The 20,735-nt window shown below is 37.6% G+C and overlaps 1 protein-coding gene across 1 annotated transcript in view; it reads right to left on the bottom strand.

Annotated features, from left to right (window-relative positions):
• LOC147401642 (uncharacterized) overlaps positions 1-20,344 on the bottom strand; it is a 45,390-nt gene extending 25,046 nt beyond the window's left edge. The window contains exons 1-12 of the mRNA XM_086444427.1: positions 19,583-20,344; positions 19,353-19,468; positions 16,380-16,479; positions 16,141-16,282; positions 14,271-14,334; positions 13,429-14,179; positions 11,537-11,866; positions 9,019-9,800; positions 7,456-8,902; positions 7,184-7,351; positions 5,962-6,034; positions 5,801-5,886 (exon numbers count right to left, since the gene is read on the bottom strand). Of these exons, the coding sequence (XP_086300553.1) occupies positions 5,801-5,886; positions 5,962-6,034; positions 7,184-7,351; positions 7,456-8,902; positions 9,019-9,800; positions 11,537-11,866; positions 13,429-14,179; positions 14,271-14,334; positions 16,141-16,282; positions 16,380-16,479; positions 19,353-19,468; positions 19,583-20,176 (4,653 nt within the window). The 5' untranslated portion in view covers positions 20,177-20,344. The remainder of the gene's footprint in view (positions 1-5,800; positions 5,887-5,961; positions 6,035-7,183; positions 7,352-7,455; positions 8,903-9,018; positions 9,801-11,536; positions 11,867-13,428; positions 14,180-14,270; positions 14,335-16,140; positions 16,283-16,379; positions 16,480-19,352; positions 19,469-19,582) is intronic.
• Between the last annotated feature and the right edge of the window lie 391 nt (positions 20,345-20,735).

The following is a 20,735-nucleotide window of genomic DNA, read 5'->3' as shown; positions in this document are numbered from 1 at the left end:
CAATACCATCCCTTATAGACTAATATGTTGAGCAAATAAGAGCAAACCCCACCCCTGAGATCAAAACAACTACCTGCAATCATAAACACCTAAAAATGGAGTTTTCAAGGAAAGCCGCCCTAAAATTTTGACATGTCTTACACACGAAAAAACAACAAATACAGAATACTTATCAATTACATCCCTTACTCAAGCTCTTTGTCATCGAACACTCATGTCCCTCTCCTATCAAATGCCCTAGAAAATTACAAATGGAACAATACCTGACAAAATCATCTCCCAAAATATGGATGGAATAGGTGTCCAAAGATTGGAAAAGAATTTTTACCGATTAGGATCCAACTACTCAATACCTATGAGATAGAAAAAAATTGAACCAAATGGACTGTGCAAGACAACAATGAATAAGGATAAGATCCACATACTTAGCAATTGCTTGACATAAAAAAGCAACGATTGACAATGATGAAACCTCTAGAAACTAGATGATTTGCAATTGAGGTCTCATCCAATGTCGCAGACCACATGAACAATGACATTTGACAGAAACTTTGACCCCCAAGTGAATATGCTAGGAGAAGAAAGTGGCGAAAACTAGAAAGAAATTGACAAAACAATTCAACATAAAACACCCCATTACGCATACTTTTGAAGTAGACTTGGTAGATGAACTTATAAGAAAATCATAATTGCTTTCCATCTTTATAGTTCAGAATTCAATCAGACCTTCTAAACCACAAATTTAAATATATATATATATATTCAAGAAAGAAAAACAACATGGCTTGACAGATCCTTTCAAGAGTAAAACCTTTTCATTGGATCCTAGCTCTTGCCCGAACATATCAAGGTGCCACATCCCAAAAGCGCAAGGTCCAATATGAGGTCAATAACCATTTCATGTTGCTAGATCATCCAAAAGTCCATCCTTTCCCAAGATCTATTTTCCTTGTGTGGTATGTTGCTCTGGACAACATCCTAGCTCTCGAAAATCACATAGCTTGTGTAGGAAAATCATTGTAGACTTTTGTGAAGAGCAAAGAAAGAAGTGTAAACAACCACCTAATTCACTTTCATATGGCTAAAAAGGTTTGATCTCATTTCTTCATGTTGCTACACGTTCCATGTTGGCCATTTTCAACAACGGCCAGTGAAGATTTAATACTACAGGCAATCTTGTCTAAATTTATTACCACCTACAATTAGTTGGAGAGTTTGGAAGGGACAAATAGAATATCTTTGTGGGGAAGGAGGAAACTTGTACAACACTTTATTAATTTTTAAAGCTACCTTGGTTATTTGGTCAAAGGTGCCTTTTTTTTCAAGATTGAGTCTTTAAGTGGGACTCCATATTACAGAGGGTATTGTAAGATATAGGGCTGTCCCTGGATCGGATCATACCCGAAATCCAATCCGTTTTGATCCAATAACTTCAAGTCTGGATCGATGTTTTGGATTCCAATAAGGTTTCGATCTGATATCTTATTGGATCAAATCTGAATCAAACATGTCCCAATTGGATAATATGTTAGAAAGTATATAAATTATATTACATATGTGTTGAAGCATGTGAAGCTTATTTAGATTTTGTATATAAATTGGGTTTGGCCCTATCTAGACCCAATCCGATTGTTAATGGATAGAGTTTGGATTTTAATATGGAGTTCCAATAAAAACCTGATCCAATAAGGTCCTGGATCTGATCCGAACCAGATCCATTGACAGCCCTAGATAGATAAATAGCCTGAATTCCCTTTTCAATTGAATTCAAAGTCCATCGAAAAATGATGGAGGAAAATTGCACCAAAACTACTTATCTTCATCAATAAGTCTAAAAGGGGATAAATAAAAATCGTTTGGATTTACTGTTTATCCAATCGTTCATTCCTGGGAAGAGGAAGAAGCAGATAGAGTAAAGGCCTCCTCTTTCCATCCGCTCTTCCCAAAGTCAGCGAATTGCATGTAGAGATCCCTAGGGGCTTATAGTATATGACATTGTTTCATTTACACCGATGTATGGTTGCCTCCCCGCTTTTTCCTAGTGCTCTTGCTCCATCTACCGTCTTGGCCTATGGTTCCTACTTGCATTTGAAATGCATCGAATAGGTCTTCTCTCTCACAAGTGTTGTTTCCAAATTGAATGATTATGCTTTTTTTCCTCTCTCTCCACGATTCCATAAATTTGTTTTCCCCCTTCTTCTTTTTTCCCTTCTTGTTTTTAAGGTTTAATTTAAAGATTGTTGTAATCTCTCTCTATTTCCCTCTGGGTCTATCAGGCAAGCAGGCTATGTCGCATAGTCTTTCTCTCTCTTAGCTTCCATTCTCCACACTGTAACAAAAGGACTTGCCTTTGCGAAGGTTTGCACCGATCTAATAATATGTCACAAAGTATATAAATTATATTACATATTTGTTGAGATAGATTAAGTTGATTTAGATTTTGTATACAAAATTGGGTTTGACCCAATCCAATTGTTAATGGATTGGATCTGGATTATAATATTGAGATCCGATAAAAACCGGATCAGGTAAGGATCTGATCCGATACTTATTGGATCAGTCCCAAATCCAATCCGATTCCTATTGGATCAGTACCAAATTGACCTTGATCTGATCCAAACCCGATCCATTGACAGCCCCACCACCAATGTATAACACAGGAAAATGAAATTCCCACCCATATTCCATGTGTAATCAAACAGACCATAAGTGGATTCCGAATAGGATCCGCTTTTCTGTAATGTCAATGTTTTCTTAAACTTCCCTACTTTGTTTTTTTATCAGTAAAAGCAAAATTATATCATTAAAAAGTGATCAAGATGACCAACAAACAGTACCCAAAAAACAAAATAAGATAAAAAAGAGCACCCAAAACTTTTTAAGACAATCTACAAACCCAATACCACCCAATGTTTTAAAGTTCCTAAGGCGTACTTGAGGCATTTTGGGTTCTTGAAGCAAGGCATAATCCTCGAGGCGCAATAAGGCATAAGCCTCGACAATTTTATATAAAAAAATAAAAAAATACTAAAAATATATTTAAAATCATAAGAAATAAAAAATATATATCATAATGAAGCAACATTTTCATGGGAGCACCATAATATGCTCATTTATTTTGCAAACTTTCAAAATGATTTTAGCTAATCTTCTTATTATTCTTGTCCCTTCAATTATAAAAGCTTTCATTTTTAACATCTTCAGATTCAAGAGTATGGAGCAACATTTTTCTATTGCAAGCAAGTTGGTCTTTCAATGTCTTAATTCATCTTTACTACATTAGAACAATACAAACATCCTACATAAATGTACGACTTTCTCGAACCGTTATTTGATCCATCAACTTCAACCCATGCTTTCAAGTGGGGTCTAATTATCATCGCCACCTCTACCCACTTGTCTACCACTTCCTCTATCTAGCATCCACCATCAATAAGAGGAAGGACAAAACACAAAACAAGAGAAAAATATGAGATTTAATTATTTTTTTCAAAAATTTAAAAAGAAAATGTATATAATAACCACATACCTTAAATAAAAGGTGAAGTTTTGATTGATGGTTTTATTTGATGTAAATCTTCATGAGAAACTCATCAGAAGTGAGAGAACCAAACTCGAATGAATATTGAAAGCACAATAAAAAAAAATCTTTGTGCAAGGAGAAAATAGGCTTTAAGATTAAAAAAAAAAAAAACTTAATATGTTTGTCTAAAACATATTAAAACACCCCAACTTAAAGAAGTTTTAATAAATAAATGACATGAGGAATGGTATAGTAAAACAAAGCAAGAAAAGAAAAATTAAAAAATTGGAGGTTCAATTTGATTTTTTTAGAGTCAAGATGGAGGCTTAAGCCTCACATAATTTTGAAAAGGCTTAAGCCATGAGGCAAGGTGAATAAGCCTCGCCTTGAGGCTTAAGCCTTTTAAAACACTGAACCCACCTCCCCATGAAGTCCTCAAACAAGACTTCCTTTGAACTCCTCAAACACGTAACACCAAAAAATCATGAAACTTTTAATCAACACAACAATGTTCTCCAAGGTGGCCTCCTTCATCTAAAAAATTCAATGATTCCCTTCCTTCCAAACACCCCAGCAAACTGCAAAAGGAGTGATAGATTAAAGGATATGTTTCCCCACCAAAAAGGAGTACACCAACCTCAACCAAGAAACGAAGACACCTTTCATCGACTATGGCATGCATCCTGCAACCCCAAAAATGTCCCAAAAGTGCATCCAGATTTCCCAAACCAAAGACCAGTGCAGCAAGAGATGGCTAACTCTTCATCCAACTTACACATAACGCAAATGTTAGGGTACAAAAGTCCATCTGAATCAAGTAGTCCATCATCGTAATACTATCCCAAACGGCTGTCCAGACGAAGAAAGAGACTTTAGATAGGTCATTGGGCCCCCAAATAGCATCTGCCGTAAAATCAGACCTACACTCCTCCTGGAAGGATCTATAGAAGGGCGTAACCAAAAAAGTCCCATCTTTACACCCTCCACAACCTCCTATCACTGGTACCAACATCAATAGGAACACCTGCTTGTTGGGCAGTCAAGGATGCCAATTCTACCACCTAACAATCATTAACCTTCATCTGAACCCAAAGTCCCAACCACCTACCCCGTTTGTGACCGCCAACATACTAGATATAGATTATTTTTTTTCCTCAAAGAGCTCGTAAGACATGGGAAACGATCCTTTAAAGCACTCTCCCCATACCAAGAATCCTCCCAAAAGCTCACCCTCCTTCGATCCCCCACCATGAACCTTGTCCTTCGCCAAAAGACTTCTGCCACCTTTAGAATCCCTCTCCACACCCCACACCCAAAAGAACCCTTTCTCAATCCACACTCTCACCTATATTTACTTTCCCCAAACTTGGCAACGACCACCTTCCACCACAAATTATCGCATTCCACGCCAGACCTCCATAACCATTTCCCCAAGAGAGCCTGGTTTATAATCCTCAACCTTCGCACCCTAGGGCCCCTTTGGACTTTGAAGAACAAACCCTTTTCCAACGGACCACGTGATGCTTCTTCTTGTCTCTATCAACCTCTTCTTGTATTTATCAAGCTTCCTAGTATTTTTTTTTTTTTTTTTTTTGATAAGTATAGCGTCCCTGGTAATTCAACTCAACCTCTTAAGTCATCACATTATCTTCTTAATCCTTAACCACATTTTCTCTTTTTCTGCCTCTTTTCTTGATTTATTTTTTTTTATTTTTTATTGGCGTGTGTGTGTGTGTGGGTGGGTGGGTGGGGGGGGGGGGGGCATGTGTATTTTTGCTACTTTTCGAGAACTAGCTAAAGCCCCTTGTCTTGCCTTCTCAAACACACAAGACCCATATTCAGCAACTAGACCCAACCCAATCAATGTTTCATCTTCTTCTTAAATAAGGTTTTTTAGGTAAGGACAATAGTTATGGCATTCATTCATTGAATAAGTGATGATTACATGGTCCTTTGTGACCGAACCTGTCCAAAACGCCCAAATAAATAAGTTGTTCTCGCCAGGAGAGTACTCATGGAGACATAAAACCATAGTTTCTACCTTTTATTTCAGTCTTCTCAAACTCTTTACACTCCTCAAACATCTATTAAATGAATTGTTCATCTTCATATTATACATATCACTTTCTAAGTGAATAATGCATGCTCTGGCACTGATCTTTTTAATCAGTGTCGAGAGGCACTGCTGATGACCCAAATAATTTGATCTCAACATGCATGGTCAAGTCATTATATAAGTGGGACAAAACGGAACACCGTTTTCAGGGATCTACATACCTTTAGATTTCTAACTTGGTGAGGACATCCAGCTGGAATAAAGACCGCCTCTCCAAGTTTTTGCACAAACGTCCATGGTTCAATTCCTGCAAAATATATAAGTAATGATGTAAAGAAACTTGCATCAAGGCCAAATAGCGTCCCATGATTCACAAACTAACCAAATTCCTCCTTAAGCTTCTTTTTATGCTCTGAAGTCAAGTAGAAAGTCTGGTCATGAATGGGGTGAACAACCTGTATCATAAAGAAAGCGTGTAACTAATGATATAACAGCATAGATAACTTTAATAATCAAAACAACATAAGATGATGATGATGATTAGGAACATTTTTTAAGTATTAAAGAAATGGGTTACCAAAACCAGATTTTTCTTTTTCTTAATTGGGAAAAGAATTACCCTTCATCTTCTTGTTAATTTTAGGATAATAGCATGGTGATCAATGTCGACATTATTATTACTAGGGAAAGAGGCATGCCCAATACATGATTACTCAGGTACGCTACTAAGTCATTTTTTGGAATAAGGGGCATTTTCAATACAAGTATAAAATATTTTATTGAAAGGGTAAGTGGCAAAATTAAATATCCATTTTTATAAGTAATTTAAATATCTATATGACCACTTTGTACCATATTTTAGCCAAAAATTCAAATTGTTAGTGGTAATATATTCAATATATAAAAATATAACAACATATCTGATAATTTTGGTAAATTTCAAGTAAATTTTCCTTTGAAAACAACAGAGAAATATATAGTATTAATGAGGGAAGTGGAAGAAATGTAAGAAAGTGTATTGTTTCCTTAACACAACAAACCAAATTAAAGTTACAGAGATTCCTTTATTTTTACAAAGATTTTGGATAATAAATGATGACATTTTGATTTTCAGATACATAAAAAATTAATCAAAAGAAATAATTGTCACAAAGGGCGAATTTTCGCAATTTTGTATTTAGGGAATACTACCATTAACAGCAGTCCAATAATAAGAATGCATGTATAATGTACAAGATCATATAACTCAGTATTGTTAACAGTGTTCACAGTCCATAACTGGACGATAAGAATGTTTGGCTAAAATGGATTAAATTGGCTGCCAGAGACAATGGGTCCCACAATTCCCACATCAGAGATCACCTATTTCAAAACCAGCTTGACAACATGATTGTAAACATACAACCATATGTTACTGAACATTAAGATCACCATTTGAAATCAACTTTTGAGCTAGGAAACCTATATAGCCATTTCTTAAGGGTCATTACCATCAATAATAATCAGACTAGAGATTCAAAAAGGCTGCAGTGACTAAAATATAGGATACTAAGAAGATATTTTTCATAGACCTACACGCAGCTTTGAATTGGATATGTTTTTACCTGCTCCACTGGAGAACAGTGGATATGTCTGAATTCCCGACGGTGCTTTTTAAGATATTCCTGAAGCTTAGAAACATCCTGTCTGCGGAAAATATCCCAAAGAGCACCACCCTTTGCTGGCTTGGGTCTCTCCAACTTGGCAGACGCTGAAGGCCTGCCCCTCTTTCTCTTTTATTTCCAGCCATCTTCTCACTCACCTCATTAATTTTAGAAGCTTTTGGTGTATTTAAATGGTCACCAGCTTCTGTCATGGCATTATAGTCAGTTCCCACATTTGGTGGGGAACCTGAAAAACCCTCTACTCCTTTTGTCTGGTCAACTATAAGCGACGCATCTATTAAATCCCCACTATCAAGCAAGCTGGCATCACCTTCTTCATGCTTCCCATTCTTGGTGTTTTCTTCATGGTTTCCATCTCCCCTCTCATTCTGAGGGTCTCTCCAAGTAATTTTGGTTGAAGGTTTCGATGACTTGCTTCCCACACCTGTAGAGGGTCTCCCCCTCTTCCTTTTCCTCTTTCGACCTCCACCGCCTCGTTTATTTTCTACATGCTTTATATTTTCCTCAGCTACACCTGGGTCTTCCACTTTCTCTTCTGGCAGCAACCCAGAAAAATCATTTTCTGCACCTAGGTCATCAGTTAAAACATTAGAAACTTCTTCGGGTTTAGTTTTGGAATGAAAGAGACCGGAATTCTCCCCCAAATTTAACAAGGTATCATTGAATGCTCCGCTGAACTCAGTATTTCCACCAGATAAACAAGTGTTTTCTTTAAAATCATTTTCATTTCCTGCAAGCCCTTCATCTAAGTCAGCTTTGGCATCAATGACATGTGAGTCGCTTTCCTCCTGAACTCCAACATCAAGCATGTTACCATTAGGCCTAACATCAAATCCACCCATGTCTTTGTCCTTTTCATCAATTCCAGCAAGTTCATTCATTTCAACTTTAATATCCGCAACAGGTCTAACATCAATTCCACCTTTGTCTTTTTCCTTTTCTTCAATTCCGTCGTGTTCTTCATCCATTTCAACTTTGATATCCACACCATGAGAACTGCCTTCCTCCTGAAGACAAACATCTATTATCGTATGGTCAGATCTATCATCAAATCCACCAGGGTCTTGTTCACAAACCACGATATCTAGCATGTTAACCTCTTTTTCATGTCCAGCAAGTTCTTCATCTATGTCAGTTTTGTTATTCAAGACATGTGGGCTGTTCTCCTCCTGCACTCCAACAACAAGCATGCTACCATTAAGTTTAATATCAAATCCACCCATGTCATTGTCCTTCTCTTCAAGTCTAGCAAGTTCATCGTTTTCAGCTTTAATATCTGCAATATGAGAACTGTTCTCCAGCTGAAATCCAACATCTGGCATGCAACCTTTTGGCCTGACATCAAATCCACCTGTGTCCTTTTCCCTTTCTTCAATTCCATCATGTTCTTCATCAATTTCGGCCCTGTTATCCACACCATGAGGATAATCTCCAGTCATGTCCAGTTTTTCCTTGTCTTCAGTTCCAGAGAGTTCTTCATCTACTTCCGCTTTGACATCCACAATATGAGAACAGCCTCCCTGCTGAACTCCAATATCAAACATCGTACTTTTAGGCCCAACACTAAATCCATCAATGACTTCTTCCATTCCTTTTCCAACATGTCCATCTGCTCCAGCTTTGATGTCCACAACATGAGTACTGCCTTGAACCAGAATTCTAACATCTAGCATGTCACCATTAGATCTTATATCTTTTTCTTCAACTCCAGAAAGTTTGTCAGCTTTGATATTCACAGCATAACAACTGCCTTCCTCATTAACTCCATCATCTACAATGTTACCATTATGTCTAGGATCAACTTTAGGGTTATCATGAGATCCAACCCCGTCCTCTTCTTCAATTCCAGGAAGTTTATCCATTTCCGCTTTGATAGCCACAACACAAGAATTGCCATCCTCCTGAACTCCAACGTGCACATTACTTTAGTACAAACATCAAATCCACCCGAGTCTTCTCCGTTCACATCTGGAACACTACTGTGGAGTTCATCAATTGAAGTAGCCATATGAGAGACGCCACCAACCACTTGCAATACGCTCAGGCTTTTCTCTCCCACTTCTTCTCCCTGGTCAAACATCTGGCCATCCAGGCTAGAGAACTCATGTTCTCTCTCTTTTCGGTCATTTAAATCATCAAATTCATTAGTTACAATTTTGGTGGAGGGCCCAGCATCTTTCACAACATTGTCTGCACCCTTCAGGTCCTGAGAGGAAACGTTCGACTCATTTGCTAGGAGTTCAATATCAGAGGCAGTGGCACCATTCTGTTCATCAATGTACTCTTTGGGCTGTCTATAACTTGCAAGACTGGCACCAGACCCACTATTTTCTAATGTGAAAGCTTCACATTGGGGCGACTTCTCCTGAGTAACTGCTTCTTTGATCCCTTTCCCTGTGAATGGGGACAGGTGCTTTTCCTCAACCTTGTTGGACTCCTGAACAGTACCAAAAAGTTCTCTTTGGTCCTGGGATCTGTGCCCCTTTTTCAGCTTTTCTATCTTAGTGAGCTGCTCTGGGGAAAGAAACACTTCTGCAGTATGTGTCAAAACATTCACCTGAGAAGCAAATTGGCAATATTATTAAATTGAGAACATTTTTTTCTGGCTACATCTTTTTATCTCAATGATAATAATGTAAACCTTTAATATAAACCATAGTAAAATAAAACACTACAGAATCCATTCATGGTTTTCATATATAGATATGGTTTCCAGTTATTCAACTTACCCACCATACAAAAGGGGGGCAAAATTGACACATCAAAGAATCAGTACAACTAATTAAATTAATTGTTTAACACAAAAATGAGAAGTAAACAAGGTTCAAAAGGTACCATTATTGCACTAAACGCCATATCTTTGTCTTATCTAAGCATAGAACATAGTAGAGGTGGAGAATAGAAATGTGATTCTTTTCTGAATATATGGTTGTAGAGGTGGTTCAATTGCTTTAAACGTCATGTTTCAAGATTATTTATGACCAAATACAATTCAAGGAATCGATGCATATCTAAGTGTATCATGATTTTTACAGTATAGAGTATAGCATGTAGCGTCAATTTTTATTGGGTTTTCAGCCTATAGATGCCCCAAATGATGTAAACTATTAAAAATTGAAATATCAGCCAGCCCAGCAAAAACACACCAAAAATAAATAAATAAATAAAACACCCCACCCTAAAAGGGAAGGAAAAAAAAAAAGAAATGAAAAGAAAAGGGTACAGTACTGACTTTTGGTGTGATTAGGCAATAACCCATCAAAGAGATGGCCCAGTAACTAAATAGCCGAGATTGTTAACTTGGTGGACCAATGCATAAAATCGAGGTACCCAATTCTACCAACCTAGTTGACTCAAGTTCACCACATTCTATAGAATAAAAAATTAACAGAAGGAAAGATAACCCCAAAAGGCAACTAAAAAATAAAGCAATTCCATTTATTGGACAGTGAGCTAAAAATTAAATAGAGAAGGTCAAAATATAAACAAATGCAAATTTAATGCCAAAACATCATCTAACCCATTATTTTTCTTATTTTAGATACTCCACTTTCATGATTTCTTTAATTGTTGTATCATTATTTCAAGTACGATAAATATATAGTTTCTACACTACAATACATTGTACCTGCCAAAGTCTGCAAAAAAAACCCCACAACAGACCGTTTATTTATGTCCTAAACAGCATACATGCTGATGCCAAGTCCATAGTGTGACCAAGAATACTTGCAGCCCCATGAGAAAAAAATGCCAGAACCTTTCGTTCCCACCTTTATCTTACACATGCAAGGGAATCGGGACTGCCGACGATCCAACAAAATAAAATGCTAGAACCTGTCCTTCCTACACCAACATACATGTCAATGCCAAGTCCATAATGTGACCAAGAATACTTGCCCCATGAGAAAGGAACACTTGAACCAGTCCTTCCTACCTCGACCATACAAATGCCACACACACACATACAAGGGGATTGGGTGTTTCATAATCCCCCACCCACTCACCCCCACCGCCACCACGAGAGAGAGAGAGAGTTAAATAGAAGAGAAGACACGAAAGAAGAACAAGATGGATCAGCAGATTAAGACCTCACTAGGTCCATTCATCTTAAGAGATCTATATGAAAGGCCACCTAGCAGGGCATCAACCAAAATACCCAACTGCAAACAAATAAAGAAATGGGCAAGAAAGTTTCTTCATTTCATCCCAACTTGAAGCGTGTTCTCTACAAGTGAAAGGCATTTAATGCATGATGCATGTAAGCTGTCATAAACCATAAGAAACTAAGCTTACTGCGTCAGACATGTCACAATGAAGCTTGGTTACAGAGTCTCCGCGGCCTAGCTCTTCAGCAGTTCCATAAGCAATGTATGTCTTTGGCCCCAGGTCTGGCTTCAGAGTTTCCGGCGGCAACTTTACAGCAACATTAAGAAATCCACACTTGGGATTTGTGTACTCCTGAAATGGCAAGGCACTAATGAACTCCGCATTATGACGTGGCAGGCGCTCCTCAAAGAAATTAGCAGGAGGCCAATCTTTTAGTTTGAGCATCTCAGGCCACAAGTTGTCATGCATTCGACCTTCTGAATACCCTTTGAAAAATTGGTGAATATTTATCTCAACCTGCATTTTGTAAAAAAGTTTAATAATAGTGTATCACATGATCCATCAGACTGGGACACTGATGAACGTTAAATGTAAAAGTGACTACCTTGTAACGACCTATCAAGAAAAAGAAAAGTTAAATGTAAAAGTGACAAGCATATAATCACCTATCGAAATTCTGGACAGACCTTGCAACCATGGTTTAAAATCTCGTGTCAACACGTTGTCTCGGTCAGGGGAAAGACCAAGACCGTCATGGCATTTACATAACAAAATAAACCGCTATACAGAGACAGACAGACACAAATCGTAGACATTCCTCTAATGCCCCCCCCCCCCAAAAAAACTGAGACGATACCATCAAAAATACAAGCTTAGAGCACTAGAAAGTAATACTTACTCCACATAATTTTAATTTTAAGAACTAAGAAAAATGCATATCAAAATTATATCATGCAACCTTTCCTTAAGAAGTTAAAAACATTAGAAAACCAAATAGACGACCCTAAATAGTCAGCCATGTAATTTTCATCCTTCATTAAGTATCTAAATGAAAACAATGGCTAAGTCCTGAAAAAGGACCTAAGCCAACACCATTAGTTTTCCTAAGTTTCAATAATTATTAAGTAGGCCCTTCATATTGTCAATTTCAAGAGATTGATTCTTAGGATAGGCGATGTAGACATCAGTTTGCTAAACAATTCATGTTGATTGCAGAAGTATAGCATGCTGTGTCACAACTGGGTGTGAACGCAGCCTAATTCAGCAAAGCTAAGAAAAAGTGGAGAACACTTTGGATAACTCCCCAAGTCATTGTAATGTAAAGATAGGGCTTCAAGCATTCTAAATTTCATAAATGTGACGTTCTATAAATGCGTGCAAGTCATCAACGTGAAAGCTTATCCCAAAGATTTGGGGTTGGCATGTATCAGTAATTAAATGAACTTAAAAAGATAAAAATAAAAAGGAAATCTATGGTAACCACATGAGGTGGTTTGGTACCAGCCATATCTCACCTGGGAAAAACTATTTGAAGAATTCTTCTCTTCACAGTTTGCTGGGAGTTTTAAAAAAGAAACACAATTGAAGAATTTGTTAAGATGAATTGAAATCATTAGAAAAAGTCATAACGAATCAAATTTTCTCCTATGATTGGACATCATCTCTTCCCGAATTTAGTGATAAAAGATTTGGAAATTTTTCTTTTAGATCGGGGCAAATTTATATCGTACGTAATTATTTCTGAGTCATTGTTTTCTTTTGCCCATTGTATGGTTTAGTGGGGATCTCTCTTACAAATCTCATCCTTTCTGCAGCCTCTCATATACTGGGTTCTTTCTTCCTGTTCATCAAAACACTAACCTTTTGCTTACCCTGTCTACCCAAAAGAAAAAAAATGTATATAGTTGATTTCGGCCCAAAAAATACCCCCCCCCAATGGATGTGCACCACGTGGCAGCAAACTGTGAACAGATCAGGCTACTTGAAGGCTTTCTAAGGGCCTAAATAATAGCAACCAGCAAACATAGAAAGATTTGTTTCGATATAAAAGAACCAAGAGGTGTCACAATGGAACTAACCTCACACCAATCAAGGCAATCAATCGCCGTCACTGCCAAATGTGAGGAACCCTTTGAGACCCTAGAGTTTGTCTTCTCACGTAATGCACGCCACATAACCATCGGCTCCCAGCTTAAGCCAGATGTAAATTCAAGCACATTGCGAACAATCACTGGCTCACCATTGATCCAATGCTTCTGAAAATGCTCCAAGTCCTTTTGCTGCATATCCTTAGCTGTTGGACAGTACAGATAGTTGTCATTAGAATCTTCTCGACACGCGGCTTTGCGTAACTTCTTGCAACCAAAGTCAATCTCGCCAAGTGAGTTGAAACAGGTGCACCACTGTGTAGAAGTTCCAGGAACAGCAAGAAGTTTGTGTTTTTGGGCTATCACCTCAGCTTTCTTCTCCAGCTTTGAAACCCAATCTTCCGGAAACATACACTTCAGCTCAAGAATGCCACGACCACAACCACGCTTTTCCTTTGGAGGACAAGGGATACAGCCATTTTCTTTCACTTTCCACTCAGATGGCTTGATATGATTCTTAGAGATCATCTTACCATGTGATCCCAAAGCATGTTTAGACCTGGGAGTAGTATCTTTGTCATGCAGATAAGCTTTCCCACTGTCTAGATATTTCACAGTTACTTCTTCTCCACCTCCCTGTAGGCAACCATCACGAATCTCCCGACAACAAGCAAGGCAGAGATCGTATGAACACTTTGGACAGCTTCTGTGAAAGTCAACGATAGAAGTATTGCAGTTGTCGCTGCCCAAGACCCATGTGGTAACATCAGTTATCAACAAATTAAAGGTCCAATGGCCATTTAATATGGAATTTCTAAGGAAAAAGAACTTACCAGAACAGACGCTCATCACCAAAACAAACATCTGGTTGTACCTCTATCTCTGGTACTGATAATCCTGTAAACGTTACATCAAAATAGAAAATAATTAAACAATGAGAATGAGGTGTAGCACTTTAGATCGTGCATCTTATATGCATGTCTTGTGGGCATATTCATCTCAACAGCCCAAATGCCAGGGCAGCAATTGGAACAACTATAACCAAAAAATTGATTTTACTGGACAATCAGAACAACTATTAATATATGAAACTTTATCTCATGGTTCAAAATATTTACTTGCATTGTCTTCATGGTAAGATGATAAAAAATATTTTCCAATCAAGATGGAATGAAAAAATGGGGAAAAACTGAAATTGATGCATGACAATAAGATTAACCCATTTTTAATGTTCTTTTATATAAATTATAGTGAGAGGGTATTTGGGTGTCAAAGTGAAGTGTGAAAAGTCATCTTCTGGTTGTAGCATTTGGAAAGTATTGTTAGAATTCCAAAGGATCGCATTAAGGGACGACAAAGGTCAAAGATCAAAAGCAAAAGGGTTAGGTTCCGAGAAAATCAATGGTATGATGTTTTACCCTTATCTCTGCAATCACCATCTCTATATATTATCTCTTTCCAGGAAAAATAATACCAATGCAAGCTTTAATGAGTAGTAATGGGAGTGAGTTGTCATGGGATTATGGCTCCAATAAAGCTTTTAATGATGAAGCAGTTTAAGAATGAGCCAATGTTATCAACAGCTATCCCACGATCCTATTATGATGACAGAAGATGACCGAAGAGAATGGACATGCAAGGTAGAGGACTTTCTCCATTAAATTATTCTACTCCTTAGTGTTTGCCTCATCCATGGAGTTCTTAGTCACCTCCATTTTCAATCAAATATCTCAATTTTTCAAATGACTAGGCACTTCAGATGAAATCCCCACTTATGATCACTTGATCAATCAAGATTTTCTCTATCCCAATTGTGGTATCCTTTGTTAATCAATAGGTCATTTGTTGATTCAGTGTTCTTTTGTTAGAGAGAAGTAGTCCCACTCCTCTCGTCGTTCCATACTCATTGGGTCTTTCCAAGTCCAGTATGTCACTTTTCCAAAGTTAGCATATCATGGCCATTAAGCATAGAAAAAGAATCTTGTGGGCCCTAACACCATTTCCATTTGCTGGGGGACCTGGTAGGAACGGAAAAGAAACCTTTGAAGGGAATGAGCAATCTTTTCAAGAGACAACCCTAAGTATTTTACGGTGGTTTTTATGTAAGTTGTTTTATGAGCTCAAAGATGCGGGGTTTTTTTTTTTTTTTTGAGAATTTTGTGTTCAAATGGGACCTTACATATGTGGTTTTAGGCAAGATTAAGTTGCTTTACTTTGTGGTTAGGCAGGTCGTCTCAACCTACCACTAATCAATAGATGTATACTTGTTTAGAGTTTAGAAGACCTACCTAAAACACAAGATAAGCATAATACCTCGACAACAATCTTACACAATACACATGATCCCCGGCTAAAAGTATTTTTAATTATGCTAAAAATATCTATCTTTCTTGTCATAAAGTATACTTCTATAACAAGGTTCCAAACTAGTTTTAGTATTCCAAATAGGGCTTTGGTATGAAAAGTACATCCTTTGTGTTGACTTGGGTCTTGGTATATAACTAGAACACGATGTCTTGACCAAGGCCGCACATGACAGTACTATACTTTGAATCATGGATTCTCAAAAAATAAATCACCGTTCACCAGATAACCTTTTGTTTGTCATTGATGTTCCGTTCTATGAGACCCAGGACAAAAAACTTGTACTCAATGGACACCAAAGTAAAAAAGGAAGATTGATGCCAAAAGGTATGCAAGTACCTTGAATCTTAGCCTCCATCTCCTTTTCCATCATTTGTTCTTGATCAATTTGCTTCAGAAATGGAAGAAGCACATGTATCAAGTATGTAGAGTACTTAACTTTTTCACCATCCTTAATCTTTGTTTTTGCAATCTCTGGCTCCTACAAGTGAATCATGAAAAAGGTCTAAGATGCCATCGATAAGGTAAAGAACGTTAATGTATAATAAATAGCGAATGCCATGTACTACCCAACCAACCTTAAATGTTCCATTTATCCGCAAGCATGCTTTGCAATTGCAATTTCCATGACAAACTGGGCAAGCTTTGGCAATTGCAGCCTGTGACATGTGAGGATACCTATATTCCATGATGTAAAGGAAAAAAATTAAGCATCAGACAGCCACGGATAAAAGATAGATTTAGTACATCATTAAATTCATAATATAGTTTTAAATAGTAATATGGCTATTATAAGAAAAAGAGAATCACAGCTAACAAAAAGAAAAGAAAATCAGTGACAGCAGCATTATAGATGGCAACTTCCAGCTACAAAATGAATATTTTAACGTGTAGTACAATCCACAACCTAATGAAACTCGAAATACTAGGATAACCAAGACCGTCTAAGCAAGAGACCTATTCCTGATAGTTAGCAAAATTTCTCTTGATCGTCCAGAATAATATAGTAAGTGACTGATTTATTCCCAGCCAATTGGGTTGTGAACTGTGGTTTGCATCAATAGAGCAAACTCCGTCAGTAGTTGACTGGAAGTACCAACAACAGCAAATCAATTAGGCTCTGGCACCCGAGTGCCTGGAAAGCAGTAGTTTGCACCTTGAGATTAGGAACAACATTGAAATCAAGATAAATGCAAACTCTTTCTTTATTTTACGGAAATTACCCCCCCCCCCAAAAAAAAAATTTCAATATTTACGTCAATCATTTTAAAAAAATGACTTAACTTGCTGGACTGTCCAATGTTTAAGTTACTCACTGAACTATCCAACATTTTAAAACCATTTATAGGTTAAAATGGTTGACTGTCCAGCAAGTTACTAAAACACTGGACAGTCCAGTGAGTTTTTTTTTTTTTATTCTGCCAATCGTGGGTATCCCCACCCTTCAGGTGAGACTAATCTCACGGTCACAAGAACTGCCCCCTCGGAAAGTCCTACGTTCAACTCGTTGGGTGGGGGTCAACTAGACCATGGAGGGTGGCCCCAAGGAATTCATTGCTTCGTAGGATTACCCTTCCTGAGGAGCTTATCAAAGATCGGAAGCTCGGCTTGCCACTATCTTTTGAATTGCCCTACCAGTGAGTTGAATTGCCCATTATCTTTAGCAAAACTTCAAGTCGTTAGACTGTCCATCAAGTTATTAAAACACTGGACAGTCCAGCATTTAAAATCATTTGTAGTAATTTTTGAAAAAATAGAAGTATTTTGTAATTAATAATAACAATAAAATTTAACCCTCTTTTGGTAATTTTTCCTTCATTTTTTTTTATTTTTTTTAATAAATCAAATAAGAATGAACTCCATCAGGCGCTTGGACGTTGTCTTCATAGAATCCGTGTCTGCCTCGTATATCAGTTCCCTAACCACCGATAACGACTAACTGCAGCTTAGTGGTATTTGCCTCCACTAAACCAGGTCAACATCATCAAGCATAACAACTATAAGCCCGTAAAAAAGTTCTGCAAGCACCAGTGTCACCTTCCTTCCCTCTAATTCCTGAGATATCCAACAACCTGAAAAAGCTAAAACAGAAATTTTGGAGATCCAGCAGCCATGTTTTCCTTCTAATCTTCTTTAATCACTACAGACCAACAACTAGTAGGAACACTTAGGGACTAATAGCTGTCCTCCAGATTTTCTAATCACTAGAGACAAAACGATTAGTGTGAATCATTTTCTCCTTATTAGAAGAATCAGCATCTTTAAGTCCTGCTAAGAACCTAAAAGGATACATACAGGAATAACTTCTACCCGCTGTGCTACAAATCGAGTTTCGTTTAGAAAACTAATGGGGTGTTTAAATTATTCAGCCAATCAACTTGTAGAGAGAGATCACTAAACAATTGACTACATGCAATCCCAATAATACGTATATGGGGAAAACTTCTCCCAAGGATAAATCCTGGCCGTTGGATTCTGTGCTTACAAATTAGATGTCCTCAGAGACCCAATAATAAGCTTGCAGTGAAGAGACAATAGCTGTCCTTGATAAATTCCAGTCCTGCATACAACGATATAGAGTGCACCACTGGCACCAAGTTTTGCCAACTAAGGCTTTCACTTGGGGAGAGAGAGAGTAGCATTGTTTGTGCAAGTCAATCATTAATAAATTGGTCACCACGCTTCAAAAGACAAGATAATAAGTACGCATGAACAAAGAGAAATGGTGAGCTGATATTGAAGTAGTATGATATTCTAGATCCATTGATTTGAATCATTCAGTACAAAGAAATATATTACAATAATTATGAATACCAGAGAGAAACCTTAAAAGGTACATTAATAAAATTCCTAGTTCAGTCATCTCGTGCTATTGAAAGATTCCTCCTGAGGTCAACCGTAAATGGTAATGGTGACAAGATTGACAAAACAGCACAGAGTGTGTAACACTCAAATATGGGAAAAACAAGATTAGCATCCAATAGCTCATACCTTCTAAACATAATTTAGAATATCGGAATGTATCGGCCAATAAGTATCGGTATTGACCAAGATCGAAACGAAATATAGACCCCGGAAGATTGAATGTATCGGTTTGTATCAAATGTATTGGCTGATACCATATCGTTTTTTCTGTTAACCGAAACATTCAATCAATACAGCATTTTAGACCTTGCTTCTGAAGATTAGCTTGACAAGAAGTCATCCATCCATATTAATTACGTCAAATATATAGAACTTAATTCCGAAATGCCAGCTAAGCTAAGTTGGTAAGAAGTGTGGAAAGGTGTTTCACACCTCCGAGGTTCAAATCCCCTTGAATCCAATTTCACCATTCAAACCACTAACCCTTTAACTATCAAATAAAAAAGATAGAAATTAATTCCAAATAACATAATCTTTGGCATCCATGGAATATTAAAGAACAATAATGGGAAGAAAAAAAAATACCATTTTTTTTCAGATTCTAGACAATGACAATGCAAGACCATCCAGAGAGAATAAGAAAGCAATAAGAAGAAAAATAATAATAATAATAGAAGAAATTTCACCATTTTTGTATGCAAGGCACACAATATCGTTTCCTTTTACATTTCTTGCACAAAACAACCTTTCCTCTATCGTTCCTCTGACATTGATGGCACATTAAAGATTCCTCGACGATTCCCTGATTCATCCACAGTACCCATTAAATCAATTGCATGCTCCTTCTGAACTGAAAAGAAACAGACCAAAACCCTAAAAAAGATCCAATAACCTGATAGACTAAGAATCCACTTACATTAGCATTCCTCTTCTTTCCCTTGTTCGATGAACCCGGCTGTTTCTTACCACTTGAAACCCTAGCCACAATAGACGAAGAAGAAGAACCCAACTTGTTATTGTCCACAAAATCACTTTTTATCTCCTCCGCAAACTCAGATTCCTCAAAATCCTCGGATTTCACCATCAGCGCCTTTGATTTCTTCTCCGAAACAGTTCCAACCTTCTCATCCGAGCCCTCCTGACGCTTCGTCTTCTTCTTCTTCTTCTGTCGCGACGCACGCATCTCCTCCTCGTAATCTGAACCACCGCTTTCCTCCTCCTCCTCTCTACTTCTCTTGTGCAGTCGAGACCTCTGATTTTCCTTCCCAACTTCCTTCGATTTCGCCTTCACCTTCTTTTTACGACCCTTACGTCTAGAACTCTCAGAAACCCTAGATTTATCAAGGTGTTGCAAGTAATGTTTTTGGCAATAAGGGTTGTCTTCAAACCTAGAGTTCTTACACTGCCATCCCCTCCCGTCATTTCGAAGACAACGATCTTCATCTTCAGAAGAAGGAAGAAGAGGATGAGAAGCTGGAACAACATCAATACCTTCTTCTTCGTCTTTCATGGCTGAAAACTGCTTCTTCTTCTGTTTTTTTCTCTGCAAATCTAGTTTTAACGTTAACTCCACTATGACAATACCGCTTTTCTTTTTGTAACAGCTCCTGGAAATGAAAAACAACTTGTCCCGCCAACAGAATAAGATGCTCAAATTTCGTTTTTCTTATTTATTATGGAAATAAAATGGTGAGGCGGGAGAATGTGAACGATGCGATGCCTAACATGCCTTTGCTCTAACGTGCGCGGGTGTCTACAGTGGCCTTGTAGATGATCTTCAAGAGTTGTATTTGTTGTACGGTTGTGATCTGAGGAGTAGGCTATTGTGCTATTCCGAGAAGTACAGCTTACAGAATCGGATCGGGTGAGTGGGAGTTGGAACGTATTTTGGAATATTCCAAGAGAGATTTCCATGGTAGATCAGAAATATCGAGTCGGTTTGTAATTAGGGAGTTGGAACCTTTATATTTTATCAGTTTCGATTCCAATTTTTAAAATAAGTGGAATTGTAATCGAAACCATCAAAAATCACGGGTATCCGTCGGTTCTGATTCTTAATAATCAAATGA

This window comes from Akebia trifoliata, chromosome 5 (assembly GCF_017979445.1).
Source record: "Akebia trifoliata isolate Shusen 1 chromosome 5, ASM1797944v1, whole genome shotgun sequence".
Taxonomy (NCBI): domain Eukaryota; kingdom Viridiplantae; phylum Streptophyta; class Magnoliopsida; order Ranunculales; family Lardizabalaceae; genus Akebia; species Akebia trifoliata.
Note: the sequence above shows the minus strand (reverse complement) of the source record. Positions and strands in the feature narration are given on the sequence as shown.